The sequence below is a fragment of the Daphnia magna genome, linkage group LG1, assembly GCF_020631705.1.
Source record: "Daphnia magna isolate NIES linkage group LG1, ASM2063170v1.1, whole genome shotgun sequence".
Taxonomy (NCBI): Eukaryota; Metazoa; Arthropoda; class Branchiopoda; order Diplostraca; family Daphniidae; genus Daphnia; species Daphnia magna.
Genome location: NC_059182.1, coordinates 4,028,509 through 4,043,148, shown reverse-complemented (window position 1 = coordinate 4,043,148; position 14,640 = coordinate 4,028,509). Strand labels below are relative to the sequence as shown.

General features: G+C 44.6%; 4 protein-coding genes across 5 annotated transcripts; 3 read left to right on the top strand and 1 right to left on the bottom strand.

Annotated features, from left to right (window-relative positions):
* Nucleotides 1–119: 119 nt before the first annotated feature.
* LOC123469399 lies at nucleotides 120–4,348 on the top strand. The gene is made up of 3 exons (XM_045168338.1): nucleotides 120–224; nucleotides 291–398; nucleotides 532–4,348. The coding sequence occupies exons 2-3, from the start codon at nucleotides 311–313 to the stop codon at nucleotides 4,242–4,244; spliced, it is 3,801 nt and encodes a 1,266-aa protein (XP_045024273.1). The 5' UTR covers nucleotides 120–224; nucleotides 291–310; the 3' UTR covers nucleotides 4,245–4,348.
* Nucleotides 925–11,170, top strand: LOC123469400. 2 transcript variants are annotated; one of them, XM_045168348.1, is made up of 3 exons: nucleotides 7,457–7,624; nucleotides 7,688–7,794; nucleotides 7,921–11,170. In XM_045168348.1, the coding sequence occupies exon 3, from the start codon at nucleotides 8,298–8,300 to the stop codon at nucleotides 10,845–10,847; it is 2,550 nt and encodes an 849-aa protein (XP_045024283.1). In that variant the 5' UTR covers nucleotides 7,457–7,624; nucleotides 7,688–7,794; nucleotides 7,921–8,297; the 3' UTR covers nucleotides 10,848–11,170. The 2 variants fall into 2 exon arrangements, with proteins under 2 accessions (XP_045024284.1, XP_045024283.1); XM_045168349.1 differs by lacking the exons at nucleotides 7,457–7,624; nucleotides 7,688–7,794 and adding an exon at nucleotides 925–1,050 and having other exon boundaries at nucleotides 8,504–11,170.
* LOC123469401 lies at nucleotides 4,970–7,227 on the top strand. Its single transcript, XM_045168358.1, has 3 exons — nucleotides 4,970–6,164; nucleotides 6,259–6,559; nucleotides 6,685–7,227. The coding sequence occupies exons 2-3, from the start codon at nucleotides 6,548–6,550 to the stop codon at nucleotides 7,081–7,083; spliced, it is 411 nt and encodes a 136-aa protein (XP_045024293.1). The 5' UTR covers nucleotides 4,970–6,164; nucleotides 6,259–6,547; the 3' UTR covers nucleotides 7,084–7,227.
* Nucleotides 11,139–14,639, bottom strand: LOC116935368. The gene is made up of 3 exons (XM_045168347.1): nucleotides 11,508–14,639; nucleotides 11,340–11,445; nucleotides 11,139–11,284 (listed from the first exon to the last, which is right to left on the bottom strand). The coding sequence occupies exon 1, from the start codon at nucleotides 14,529–14,531 to the stop codon at nucleotides 11,775–11,777; it is 2,757 nt and encodes a 918-aa protein (XP_045024282.1). The 5' UTR covers nucleotides 14,532–14,639; the 3' UTR covers nucleotides 11,139–11,284; nucleotides 11,340–11,445; nucleotides 11,508–11,774.
* Between the last annotated feature and the right edge of the window lies 1 nt (nucleotide 14,640).

The window sequence follows — 14,640 nt, the reverse complement described above, 5'->3', positions numbered from 1 at the left end:
TAAGCTTGGATGATAACGAGTGTAAATACGATTTCTAGATATCAGGAAGGAAGAATGGTTTGCGGATAGCAACTGCCTTCTTTTGGTTCTTTGCAAATCGTTGGTTCAGTTCCATTCGTCACAGTTTCGGTGTTGCTCTGCATAATTAGAGACCATCAACTTTTTGATCAGTTTTTTTTTTAATTAGTGCAGAAAATACAAAATCCGGAGGTGAACAACAGCAGGTAAGCCTCTGCAGTTAATTATGCATTTATTATACAATCCATTTGAACTATTGCTAAACGTTTCAGTCGAATTAAAAGTCCATCAAATGGCTGAACCCATTCGAATATCGGCCCTGGGTCGTGATGCGCAGGTCGGAGATCTCTACAACTACCTCACCGACGTCATTGTGCCAAGTAGTAACCATAAACTTTCAAAACATAGAATGTGAAGTCTATTACAATTTTGGTTGTGGCATAATTTATTTTGGTTGGCGGCCGCATCAACATTTGTAGCATTATTACAATTGCTGTTACGTTTGCGTGTTAGGTGGGATTGACGTACCGAACGAACGTAAAACGATTTCGGATACTGTGGGAGACCCGAAGCTCTCATTCATCTACCAGCAACCCGAAAAATCTAAACGTCATTTTCTTGGTATCAACTCTCATCTACTTCAGAATATGAAGCGAGGGTCGGTGCCCGGTCACCAACTTTGGTTCTCCGATTACCTCAATACAAACTCGATGGATGGCGACGAAGGACACGCTCAAGTCACGCTCTTGTTTCGAGTAGTTCGACGAACCGAAACCCTGGATTTGGATTTTCTACGATCGAAAATAGACGACTATCAGCTTAAAAGTACTGCCGGGGGGGCAACGCATGTCATTGATGAGGTCGTCTACGGCGCGGAGGTGATTTGTTCTATGCGCAAAGCGTTAGATTTATCGCAAGAAACAAAGGAGAGCGCTGAAGTTAGTATTTACTTTGCGGCTAAGAAGTATTTGGATGAGACAATCGTGAAATCGACCAGTCTGGAATTGCCAATCGAATTGGACCAAGTCTCTTGTACGTTTTTGAGTAGTATCAAACCTGGTAAAAAGAATGAAATGTCTTTTCACTCATTCAATCTCTACTTGCAAAATCTGCTGGATACGGGCAACAATCGACAGAAGTGTAAACCTATGGAATTTCTTTTACGAAATATGTCTGCTGCTCATATCGAAGCCAAACTGTGTTCAGAGAGAAAGGATGATGTCACACTGGAAAAAGAGCATCATCAAGTCAATAGAAAATGGATTACTAAAGAAATGCTGGACATTTCTAACGATCCTTCTCTTAAACGCTTTCCTTTGCTCGAAAAATTTATTTGCTACTTCCGTCATCTACTGCCTCGTTTTTGGAAGGGAATCGACGAAACCTACAAAACGTTGGAGATGTTACCCGAAGAAAAGGTTTTAGAAGAAATGATTTATATTTCAGATTGGCTGAAGAAAGTAATGGACTTGTTTGCCTGTTGGCGTAAGGATATCCGAGAAATGTGTTGGCTTTTGAAAGACACCGATTTAGTTCTGCTGGAGATGCAAGAAATCGAAGCTCAAATGACGACAAAGGATTGCAAAATCGCCAAACTGTTCGTCTTGAACCTTGACTACAAACAAGTCCTTATCGTAAAAGACATAGAGGAATTAGTTGGTCAACAAACCTCGACTGCTATGCTGCCCGTTTTGCCGATTTTCTTATACGAAAAGGAACAAATCGGATGTATTCGTTCCGCATTGAGTCAGTTTGCAAACGAGGCAAGGCTGGCCAAGTTGAGTTCATCAGTTGGAACTAGCTACTACGTTGGACTTGAATCTTCAACGTTAGAAAATGGAGCTGCAAAAATCGTAGATTATTCTGGTATATCGCCAATAATTATCTCAGAGGATAATCTAGTTGAATACTTGCAAATGAAACAAAAGCACCAATTGTCTGGCAGCAGTTCTTCCGTTTCTGCTTGTTTGCCTCCCCGTTTGATTCCTTCCGTTGCTTCAGACAATCAGACAACTAAAAGGAGCATCAGCCGGAAAGAACAGATCGGAACGCGAGCTGAGTCGAACAAGCCAAATTTACATTTTGATCAGATTAGCTTGTACGAAACAAATGTAACGGAGCCATCAACATCCACTGAAGATAAAAGCAATGGACAAAATCAGACAGTCAATAGGTCAAGGATTGCTCAAGTGCGTGATATTTTACAATATGGAATGTCGAATCTTCAACAAGAAAAGGTTATTCAGCATCATGAAAAGTGTGAAGGAATCGTAGACAGGAGAGGCTTGAGGGTAGATAAAATTGGGGTATGGAATCGTAATGGAGATCAAAATTCTAGACGAATGGTCCACGGAAACACGGAGCCTAAAGAAAACCGAAGAATAGCTGAAATCTACATTGACGAGAGGTACAGCACATTAATCAAAAAAGGATCGCCCAACATTTATTTGCTGAACGCGTTAAAAAAATCAAATAGCGACAACAATAAATGGTTTGATATCTGCCGGCCCGGCGACCCTATGCGGTCGCGCAATTCGAAGGTTCACAAAATAATCATTTTGGTAGGTGCCACTGGATCGGGTAAGAGCACTCTAATCAACGGCATGGTCAATTACATCTTAGGAGTCAAATGGAACGATCCATTTCGTTTCATGTGCGTCCGCGAAGACGAGAACACGGCCAGGAACCAGGCGCACAGTCAAACGAGTTCTGTAATGGCCTACACTCTCCACCATCAAGAAGGAATGACCATTCCGTATTCCATCACCATCATCGATACCCCTGGTTATGGAAACACAGGAGGAGTTAAAAGAGACAAGGAAATCTCGGCTGCCATCCACAGCTTCCTGACTCAACAAGAAATTCCAATCGATGAAATTCACGCCGCTTGTTTTGTGGCCGCTTCGGGTGATAGTCGACTGACGGCCACCCAACGCTACATCATCGACTCTGTGCTGTCCATCTTTGGTAAAGACATGAAGGATAACCTTCGGCTGTTGGTAACATTCGCAGACAACGCCGATCCTCCCGTCGTCGGCGCTTGTCTTTCTGCCAATTTCCCTACAACATCCGCATCAGACGGCATCGCCTACAGCAAATTCAACAGCTCTGTTCTTTATTGTTCCAATGCGGAACAGGGAGATGACGAATTAAGTTTTGATCAGTTATTCTGGGACATGGGTCATGAAAATTTTAAGAAATTTTTTTATATGTTGGAAAGAATGAAGGGCAGAGATCTCACGTCCACAAGGGAAGTCATTCACAGCCGCCGGCAACTGGAACAGTCGCTGAAAGACATCGAACAAGAAATGGAAGTGTGTCTAACCAACATCGAAAACATAGAAATTTTACAGAGGAAAATGAAAACGTGTGGCCATAACATGGAGGCCACCAAGAATTTTACGGTTGAACAGACTGTTATGCGCCCTAGGAAGTATAGCTGTGAAAAGGGATTCTTTGCTTATAACTGCGAAAAATGCCGAAAAACCTGCGAGAGGCGAGTAACAAAAAAAAGCTCTCTCCACAAAGAAAAAAGGCCTTGTGAAAACAAGGCCTGCAAATGTCCGCCATCTGATCACTGCGTGGACGAATGGGAATGGTTCCTGATTCCCGAGAAGGTATCAATGACATTGCAAGATGTGAAAGCCCAATACGAATTGAATTACGATGACAAGATGACCGCTGAAAAAATCCTAAACGCTTGCACGGAAGATTTGCTTATGGCTAGAGCCAAAGTCTTGAGTCTGGTCGAACAGGTGGCTGAGAACGTACGTTTACTTGAATCGACAGCTCTACGGTCAAACGTACTCAGCCCATCCGATTACCTGAGTTTGATGAGGAGTCGCGTTCAGGAAGAACAGGCACCTGGCTACATGACACGTCTAGAGACATTAGATGATATACAGCGCATGTTGGCCGGTGGCACGTCTCAACCGATACGCAGCACAGCGGCAATGCCAAACCAAGGGTTCAGACTCCTGTCATCGAATACCGAAAGAGTATCAGATTCGAGTGTCACGCCAAGTTACGGTCAAGCGTACAATAAAGAGCCCAGCTTACCCGCTACGCAGCCCACACCCGTCTACGGTGATGTCAGCGAGAGTAAATCTGGTCGTTCTTGGACGAGTAAGGGTTGGCCTAGTAGCCTCTTTGGTATTGGAAAACCAGCGGAAAGCGACAACCAATCCCAACAACAGAAGAAAAAAAACGAAACATGGAAGTTTTAAGTTAGTTTTTTGTGCATATCAAAATTAAATTACAGTTCTAATCATTTCTTTGTCTTAACAAAACGATTTTTATGGAGAACAAAAAATAAAGGTATTTGTGGGTGCGCTTTGTTAAAGTGATTCTTTTTTTCTAAATGAATTTTAAAAAACGATTGAAGCCTACCGACTCGTAGCTGCTGTCATTAAATTCTGAGAAGACAAAGAAAATACAGAGGAATGGCACGGAAAGAAACATCTGAACCAAAGAATGTTCGTGTTTTTCTGTATGGAAAGGATTCGAAATAGTTTTCTTACCCATGTCGGTTGCCCGAAAAAGACCTAAGCTTCTTGCTTTCATCATATCGCACTAGGCGTATTCTAATGCCAACAACAACATCGACAAGCCTTCAGGAAATAACAGAGAATATTCCATCCCTTTTCTATTGTTCTTGTCATTTTTCCGCTTGCAATGGTTTTGTAGAGAAGGTAGAAGTTGCACGCTGTTTGCAGACACACTACGTCGCAACCCGGTGGTCCGTCTTGATTTAAAGGATGCCAAGATGCGTTAGATGCCCATAAGGAAAGGTATTTAGAAACTCGAGTTTCATTTTGCATGCATTGCTTTTGATGCTGTCTCCCAGCTGTCTCCTTAAGTGCTAATTATCTTACAATAGTGGTATTTAAAGCTCCTATCTCGAGTTCTTTTATGTCTTTACTGCAAAGTGTTATATTTTTTCAAAAAGGTAATTCAATGTTATGCTAAATCTTAGTCTGACATTGGAATTTATAGAATTTAACTGTATTTCTATCCATTTCACAATATTTTAACACAATCCAGTCCATTACAAAAACCTGGTGTATAGTGTTGTTAATCGACTGCATTGCTAGAACAATTTATATATGCACAATATGCATTGAAATATTCCTAACCAAGAAAACCAAAAACATCGTATCGCCGTTGTCGATTGTCCCATTTGATAGTTGCCATGACTACCAGAACTTTATCATTCTTGTTTTATGATCGTGTCGATGGCAATAAGTTTCTTATTCTTGTTCCTTAAAAACTGCTGCAGGGATGCGTAAAGAGAGTTGAACTTGGAGTTTTCGTTGTTGTTAGAGTTGAGATTATAATTAGTAGAGCCAAAAACAGGGCGGGATCGAAGGCTTTTAGAATTATCCGACGCTTTTTCGAGGCTTGGCGTCTCATCATCAGCCACAACTTTGTCTTCTGTTTCTTGGGCCGGCCCTTGTGATTTCACGAGAGCATCAACTTCAATCATTTTCCAGAAACAAGAGTCATCGTCATCGGCAATATCACACGGATCTTGTTCAGGGTTCTGCGTTGGCAATCAGTTCAGAAAATAGTGAGCTGAATAGCAAATTGTCATTTTCGTTGTTGTTGGTGTTGATCAACGTCTCTGATGATGGACGATTCATCAATGGTCGGTTAGGTTTCATTGCGACCATTGGACGAACTAGCATTAATGGTTGAGGCCATGCTAACTAATGTGATGATAACTGATGCCTATAGAATTAATGGAAAATTGCTCACTATTTGTTCTAGGACGCTGCTATTAATTTTTTAATCATTTTTTAGTTACCGTTTAATGCATGTTTATTCGCAGAAGTTGTGGTGCAGGAGGGTGAGGACGACGATTGTGCTGAATTTACACTGACAGACGAAATGCTTTTATACTAAAACTGTTTCTTCCGATATTCATTTCCCATTGTCAAGGTCCTCGGCGAGAGACTTTTATTTTTATCTAGTTAAAATTATCGTTAATCTGGCCAGATTAACTACGCGCTTGTCAACCCAATTAATTGGCTGGAATTCATGAGGAACCATTACATATTACCTGAAACCTTGTGATGACGGGAAGTTTAAACCGCAAACTGAACACCACAGCAACTAAAAATACACGGCCTTGCAATTAAAACTAGGTTAGTATCTGTAAGTTCGTTTGAGTTCTACTGTTCTTTTTTGATTTATTTTCCTCATTATGCCAGCAATTGATTAGTTTCGTATGTTTTCCAGCAGGGTTTTGGCTGTTTTCCGGCATGCCACATCGTCATTTCAAAGTTTTCCTTTTAGAAAGCAAAGATGATACGAAGGAACCCAAGTGCACTGATTAAACAAAGGACCCTTCCAAATGGTGAAGTTTTGCGAAATAATTAGAAGCTCATTCCACAACCACTTTGATTCAAAGGTGCACTGTCTGTACGCCACTTGTATATAAAGACGCACTAAAAGTCATCAAAGTCACCACAAATTTCCAGTTTGACTTCAAAGCATTTCCAGCTCTTTTCCATTTCAATCAATCACTATGAGGATTATTGTAAGTACAATACAAATGTATATAGCATTTCTGTTTTTAATTTACTTGCATATCTACTATGCTATCTAAATGATTTATATTGAAAATCGGATGTTAGTAACGGTTTGATGTGAATCATTTACCAGGTCGCTCTTTCCGCTCTTGTTTTGGCCGTGTGCATCGTGACGAGCCAATGCAAACCGACGGGAAACACCAACATCAACCAAAATAGCAACGCAAACTCCAATTTTGATTTCATATCGAGTTTCCTTAGCTCCGTGTTGATCCAACAAAGAAAAGCCAAGGCTATCGCAAGCCGAGCTAAAGTTGAATCTCCCGCCGCCGTAAGCATCGCCCAGCCAACGGCCGAGGCCCAACAAGACGTTAAACAAACCGCTGATGAATCCCAAGCACCGGCCGAGGACACCGTGGTGGATGTTGCTTCCACCGATGAATCTGCCCCGCGCTCTGAGCCTCAAGAAGATGCACCCTTAGATGAGGATCAGTTTATGTTCATCCAATCGCGTATGGCACAAGACTTTTAAACTCCCTCAAAGCCATTTGACCGAACGCTATCATCTTGACATCCGTTGATCTGTATTTTCACCATTAGATGCTGAAAATGAAAAACTGTGTACAGCAGTTCTTTGATTTAATGGCATAATTGAATAAAGAATTATAATAGAGAATTTCAAAAAAAAAGGGAAGAAAAGGAAAGTATAGAAGAATCTTAAAGGGCATTTGAACGTAAAAAAACGTTCGGACAAGCAAACGGCTTATCATGCCGTGTTGTTCAAAATTTCAAGCTGATACCAGAGCCCAGGCTGAACAAACGTCAGGTAATTAAGGTATAACCTTGGATGATAACAAGTAGTAACAAGTGTAAATACATTTTCTACGTGTCAAGATGGAAGAATGATTAACCGATAGCGACTGCCGTCCTTTAATGCTTTACGAACGGTTATATCGTTGGCTCAGTTCCATGTCTCACAGTTTCGGTGTTGCTCTGCATAATAGGGACCACCAGCTGTTTGAAAAATTTTCATTGTTATTGCAGAAAATTATAATTTTAAAGGTGAAAAACAGGTAAGCCGCTGCAGTTAGTTGTCCATTTGTTATACATTCCATTTGGACTATTATACGTTTCAGTCTAATTAAAAGCCTACCAATGGCTGGACTCATTCGAATATCAGCCCTGGGTCGGGATGCGCAGGTTGGAGATCTCTATAACTACCTCACCGACGTCATTGTGCCAAGTAATAACCACAAACTTTTAAAACATAGAATATGAAGTCTATTATAATTTCGGTTGTAGACTAGTATAAGTTTTTTCGGTTGGACGTTATACCTTTATTACGATTGCTGTGATGGATGCGTTCCAGGTGGGATCGACGTGCCGAACGAACTCAAAACGATTTCGGAAACTGCGGGAAAACCGAAGGGCTTGTTCATCTACCAGCAACCTGAAAAATCCAAACGTCATTTGCTGGGTATCAACTCTCATCTACTTGAGAATATGAAGCGAGGGTCTGTGCCAGGTCACCAACTTTGGTTCGCCGATTACCTAAATACAAACACGATGGATGGTGATGAACGACATGCGTAAGTCACTCTTTTGTTTCGAGCAGTGCAGAGAACCGAAACTCTGGATTTGGATTTTCTGCGATCGAAAATAGACGACTATCAGCTTAGAAGTTCTGCCGCGGGAGCAACGCATGTGATTGATGAGGTCGTCTACGGTGCGGAGGTGATTTGTTCAATGCGCAAAGTGTTAGATTTGTCACAAGAAACAAAGAAAAGCGCTGAAGTGAGTATTTACTTGGCGGTTAAAGAATATTTGGATGTGACAATTCTGAAATCGTTCAATCTACTGGAATTGCCAGTCGAACTGGACCAAATCTCCTGTACGGTTTTGAGTAGTATCGAATCTGGTGAAAAGATTAAAATGGATTTTAACTCATTCAATCTCTACTTGCAAAATCTGCTGAATACGGACAACAATCGACAGAAGTGGAAACCTTTGGAATTTCTTCTGCGAAATATGTCTGCTGCTCATATCGAAGCCAAACTGTGGTCAGAGAGAAATGATGATGTCGCACTGGAGAAAGCGCACCATCAAGTCACCAGAAAATGGATAATTAAAGAAATGCGGGACATTTTTATCGATCCTTCTCTTCAACGTTTTCCTTTGCTCGAAAAATTTATTTGGTACTTCAATGATTTGCTGCCCCGTGTTTGGGATAAAATCGAGGAAGCCTACAAGACATTTGAGATGTTACCCGAAGAAAGGGCTTTAGAAGAAATGATGTACATTTCAGATTGGCTCAAGGAAATAATCGACTTGTTTGCCTGTATGCGAAAGAATATCCGAGAAATTAGTTGGCTTTTGAAAGACACCGATTTAGTTCTGCTGGATAAGAAAGAAATCGTAGCTCAAATGACGAAGACTTATTGCAAAATCGCCAAACTATTCGTCTTGAACATTGAATACAAACATCTCCCCATCGTGAATGACCTAGAGAAATTTGTTGGTCAACGAGCTCCGACTGCTTTGCTGCCTGTTTTGCCGATTTTCTCGTACGAGAAGGAGCAAATCGGATGCGTTCGTACTGCGATAAGCGAATTCGCAAACGTGGCAAAACTGGCCAGAGGCCGGGGTTCAATGAATGGCATGAGCTACCACATAGGATTTTACTCTCCGACGTTGAACGATGCAGCTGTAGTAACTGTAGACTTTTCTAATGAATGGCGGATGGTTATCTCAGTGGATAATCCAGTCGGATACTTGAAAGAGCCCCGATTGCTTGCCAGAAGTTTTTCTGTTTCTTCTTCTTTGCCTCCTCCTTTGACTCCGACCGTTGTTTCAAATCAAAATCAAGAATTGAAGACGGACAAGGCTTCTGAGTGTATCAACCCGAACACCCATTTTGCTGAAAATCCCACAGCCAAATTGAAGGACAACTTCGATGTAGATACCAGATTTGCAGCAACAGACTCAACGAAAACAAAGTCGTTGATGCAGCAATCGCATCAGTCGGCAGCAACGGCCGTCAGCCTGAATGACCAGATCGTAGTCAGATCCAAGGCAAAGCGGCTAAGTTTACAGATTGGCAAACTCAACTTGGGTGATGCAAAAGCAAAAGAGTTATGGACACTCGTGGACGCTCAATTTAAGAAGAATTTCAACGACGGTAGAAGCACGGCACAAAATTCAAGAATCAGCAAGCCAAGGAGTTGTACTAACAAGCGTTACACCAAAACACATGCAATATCTTCTTCTGAAAAAGTGTGGAGGACTCGACATCAGGAAAGGAGCGATGAAATCGTAGATGGCAGAGGTAATGCCAAAGTCGACGAAGTTGGGGAAGTCGATCCTAACGAGGACCAAAATTACAGGCGGACGTCCCAAAGAAACACGGAGCTTCATGAAAATCGAAGAATTGCTGAGGTTTACATTGACGAAGGCAGTTTGTACAGCAAACTAATAAGAAGGGGACCGCCAAATATTTATTTGCTGAATGCGATAGAAAAATCATATGACAACGACTTCAAATGGTTCGACATTTGCCGTCCCGGCGACCCTATTCGGTCGCGCAATCCGAAGAACCACAAATGCATCATTTTGATGGGTGCGACTGGATCTGGCAAAAGCACCCTAATCCATGGCATGATTAATTACATCTTGGAAGTCCAATGGAACGATCCGTTTCGTTTCAAGTGCGTCCACGAAGACGAAATCGCGGCCAGGAACCAGGCGCACAGTCAAACGAGTTCTGTAACGGCCTACACTCTCCACCATCAAGAAGGAATGACCATTCCGTATTCCATCACCATCATCGATACGCCTGGCTATGGGGATACAGGTGGAGTAGAAAAGGACAAGGAAATAACGGCCAAAATCCATCGTTTTCTAACTCAACAAGAAATTCCAATCGATGAAATTCACGCCGCTTGTTTTGTGGCCGCTTCGGGTGATAGTCGACTGACGGCCACCCAACGTTACATCATTGACTCTGTGCTGTCCATCTTTGGTAACGACGTGAAAGAGAACCTTCGATTATTGGTGACATTTGCAGACAATGCCGATCCTCCCGTCGTCGGTGCTTGTCTTTCTGCCAATTTTCCTACGACATCCGCATCGGACGGCATCGCCTACAGCAAATTTAACATCTCAGTTCTCTATTGTTCCAATGCGAAACAGGGAGATGACGAATTTAGTTTTGACGAATTATTCTGGTTCATGAGTCATGAAAATTTTAAGAAATTTTTCGTCATGTTGGAAACAATGAAGAGTATAAGGGCGATTTGAAGTCGATCCGGCAAGTCATTCCTGGTCTTGTAAATGTATCGGCTTTGACCACGCATTAGGCTAGCGAAAATGGCGAGTGATTCCCGAAAAGGTAACAGTATAAATGAAAGCCTAATACGAATCGAATTTTGATTACAAGATGAAATCGCTTATGGCCCAAGAGTTTTAAACTCCCTCCAAGTCCAAGCCATAGAACCGGACGCAATCACCTTAACATCCGTTGATCTGTATTTTCACCATTAAATGCAAAAAATGAAAATCGATGTAGTACTGCAGTTCTCTGATGTCACAGGTTGAGTGAATAAATGAATTCTATTAATGAATTGTAAATGAGTGATAGCTTGGTTGGTACTCGAGTAGTGGACTGTATGGACCACGAGTATATTGTGTCAGTCTCGATAAAACGAAGTCATGAATTCTGATCATCTATCATCAATCTACAATAAAAGGAGTTAGACAGGGATCAAGCAACACGTAACAATGAATAATTACCTAGCAGAGCTAGCTTGGATGAGGAATAAAGATTACGATACAACTGGGTCACTCAACACAGTGGGTGAACACCAGGTCAGGAGGGCAAGAACCGTTATCACAGCAACTGAATGAGTACATTATTAGATGCAATAGACAAGGTAGCTCTAACACATGTTTGACTAGTACCTTGCTTAAGGTTCCGTCTGTCAAGACCTCAACTCTAGTCAGACCTCAGTGCTAGTCAACTTCTAGTCACGTTTTCTTTTATACAATTCTAGTCAGGGCTATACAATTCTAGTCAGAGCTGTGTCAATTAATCAAGATGTCAGTATAGCACTGGGAAATCAGGAGAAGACACAGAAAATGACACCTTTGAAAAGAGGATGGGAGACAATAGAGTGGCTAAGCAGCAACCGCTGGTGGCGCCACTACGGAATTACAAAATTAACAGAGCTAAACAGCAATCGCCGAACCATCCTCCCCCGAACTGGATCCGGCTTCCGGAGCGAGTGAGCTTGGTTCTAATAAGGCAAGCTGATTAGCTCCCCGGCGCAATATGCCTGTCGGAAACTCGACGTCCACCGCTCGAACTAGTTCATCCTTTCCCGGATATGTCCTCACAATTTTTCCGGTCCGCCAGCGCCCGCGTGGTGCATCCTTCCAGTCGTCGAGAACGAAGTCGCCAACCGCTAGGTTTGGGGCTGGTCTTGTCCACTTGCGTCGCGAGGTCATGGACTGTAGGAATGCTCCATGCCACAGCTCCCAGAAGCGGTCAGCCATCCGTTGAACGTACCGGTAGTGGTCCCGTGGCAAGGCTCGAGAGAACTCTCCCGCCGGTAGATCCGCAATTGGGGCGCGATTCAAAAAATCGTTCGGCGTCAAGGGCCGAATATCGTCAGCATCTGAGCTGACATAAGTCAGTGGGCGGGAATTGAGCAGTCCCGACACTTCAAACAGGAGCGTCCGAAGAATCTCCTCACTTGGATTACGCTGCCCGTTCATCTCCTTGTCCAGCACGGGATAGAGCGCTCTCTTGACCGATCGCACCAGCGATTCGTGAGCTCCACCAAAGTGGGGTGTCTGGGCTGGCTGGAACCACCATCGAATCCCGAGAGCCTTGAGCTCCGTCTCCAACGCCGAACTCTCCTTTAGTCTCTCCAGCTCCTCACGTAGTAGTCGCTCCGCCCCGGTTAGATTAGTTCCGTTGTCGGAGAACATCTCAGCTGGCTTGCGGTAGATAGAAACGAAACGACGCAAGACCAGCAAGAAATCATTGGCTGATAGAGAGATCGCCACGTCGGTGTACACGGCCCGTGTCACTAGGCACGTGAACAGGGCGCCCCATCGCTTGGCCGTCCCTCTGTGGTAGGCGATGTCAATAGGGCCAAAATAGTCGACGGAGGTATAGGTGAACGGAGGCTGGTGCGCACCTAGACGGCCCTTATGAACGTCCGCCATCATCTGTAATGCTGCTTTGGGTCGGAAACGCCGACACGCCAGACACTCGTTGCGAGCTCTCTTGACCGCCTCTCTTCCTGCTGTGACCCAGAAATGTTGCCGCACCTGGGCAAGCACCATGTCAGTTCCGGAATGATGAAGCTGCTCGTGAAAGGCTCGGATGATTGCTCGCGCTAACAGATGTCGGCCACTCAGGATCGGTGGGTGGAGGACCTCGTAGGGTAAATTCGCTCGACTGAGACGCCCTCCCAGCCGCAACACCCTCTCAGCATCCAAAAAGGGGGTCAAGGGCTGCAAGGTTGATGTAGGACGGATCGCCTTTCCACGTTCGAGTCTGCTAATCTCCTCAGGATAGGTCTCCCGCTGGCACCGTCGGACAAGATCGAGATAGTCATTCTCTAACCTAATGAGAGTGGGCACGTCGCCGGCAGCTATCTTCAACGTCTTCCAGTCAAATGGCACTATTGTCTTTGCCACAACATCACTCAAATGGGCGCGGGCCCCACGCATCTCCGCCTTCTCCAAGGTCCAGGGGAGGTCTTGTGGCCAGGCCGTCTCCTCTTGATACAAGAAGGGTGGTCCGTCCAACCACCACGCTGGGATTGCCCGGTCACCCAGTTGAGAGCGGGTCGCAGCATCTGCTGGGTTTAGCACTCCTGAAACGAAACGCCACTCTGAAGGATCCGTTAGGGTCTGGATCTCGCCAATACGGTTGCTCACATAAATCTGGTAGTCACCGGACAACGCCCGAACCCAATTGCGCACAGTACTGCTATCGGTCCAAAAACGACGCGCTGCTATCTTCCGGGTCAATGAAGATTCCACGAAACGGGCCAAACGCGCTCCAAGAAGACCAGCGTTCAGTTCCAACTTGCACACGGACACTGTTTTTAACGGAGCTAACTTGGTCACTGCCTTGATGAAACGCACGATCACTCGGTGGTCACCGTAGACATTGCGGATAAAACATACAGCGGCACAGGCCTCCTCAGAGGCGTCTACAAACGTATCCAGCTCGGTCCGGACGATCTGGTCTTCATCCGGAAAAAGGCAGCGGGAAAACTCCACCGTCCTTAGCTGCTCCATTGTGTCGAAATAGTTCTCCCACCATTCACGGTCTAGTCCAGTCACTGCATCTTCCCATCGCAAGCCTTTCACCCCAAGGTGGCGTAGTCGTATCTTGGCCTTCACGGTCATTGGGGCAGCGGCGCCGAGGGGATCAAATAATCCAGCCACCTTTGAAAGGAGGCCGGCGCGGGTATAGTTGATCTCTGCTAACCGGACACGAAAACCTAAAGCATCAGTGGCAGGCCTCCAGGTGATGCCAAGGACCATCTCGGCATCGTCAGCGCCGAGGTTCACTGTGTTGACACTACTCTCCTTTGGATCTGGAAGAGAGAGCTGCTCCATCAGGCGTGCATCGTTGGTCACCCAATGGGTCAGGTGGAAGTCACCACTGCTCAAAGCCTTGTTGACTGCTGTCGCCCGGCGCAGCGCCTCGTCAGTGGTCTTGCTGGAATCCAGGTAATCGTCAACGTACAGGTATTTCCGGATGGCGGCGGCCGCCTCACCTTGGTCCACGGCTGCGTCGTCTGCTGCTCTCCAGGTCGTCCGGATAGCCGTATAGGGCGAACATGACACACCGAATGTTACCCGTGTCATCTCACACGTTGTCACCGTTCCATCTCCTTCCGGCCAGAGGAATCGAAGATAGCGACGATCTATGTCGTCCAGCCGAATGCGGCTGAACATGGCACCTATGTCTGCCGACCACGCCACCTCTCCCTCCCGGAAGTGTAGGATGACAGCTGGGAGCGGATTTTGAAGTGCTGGGCCCGGTGTGACGTAGTCGTTAAGGCTC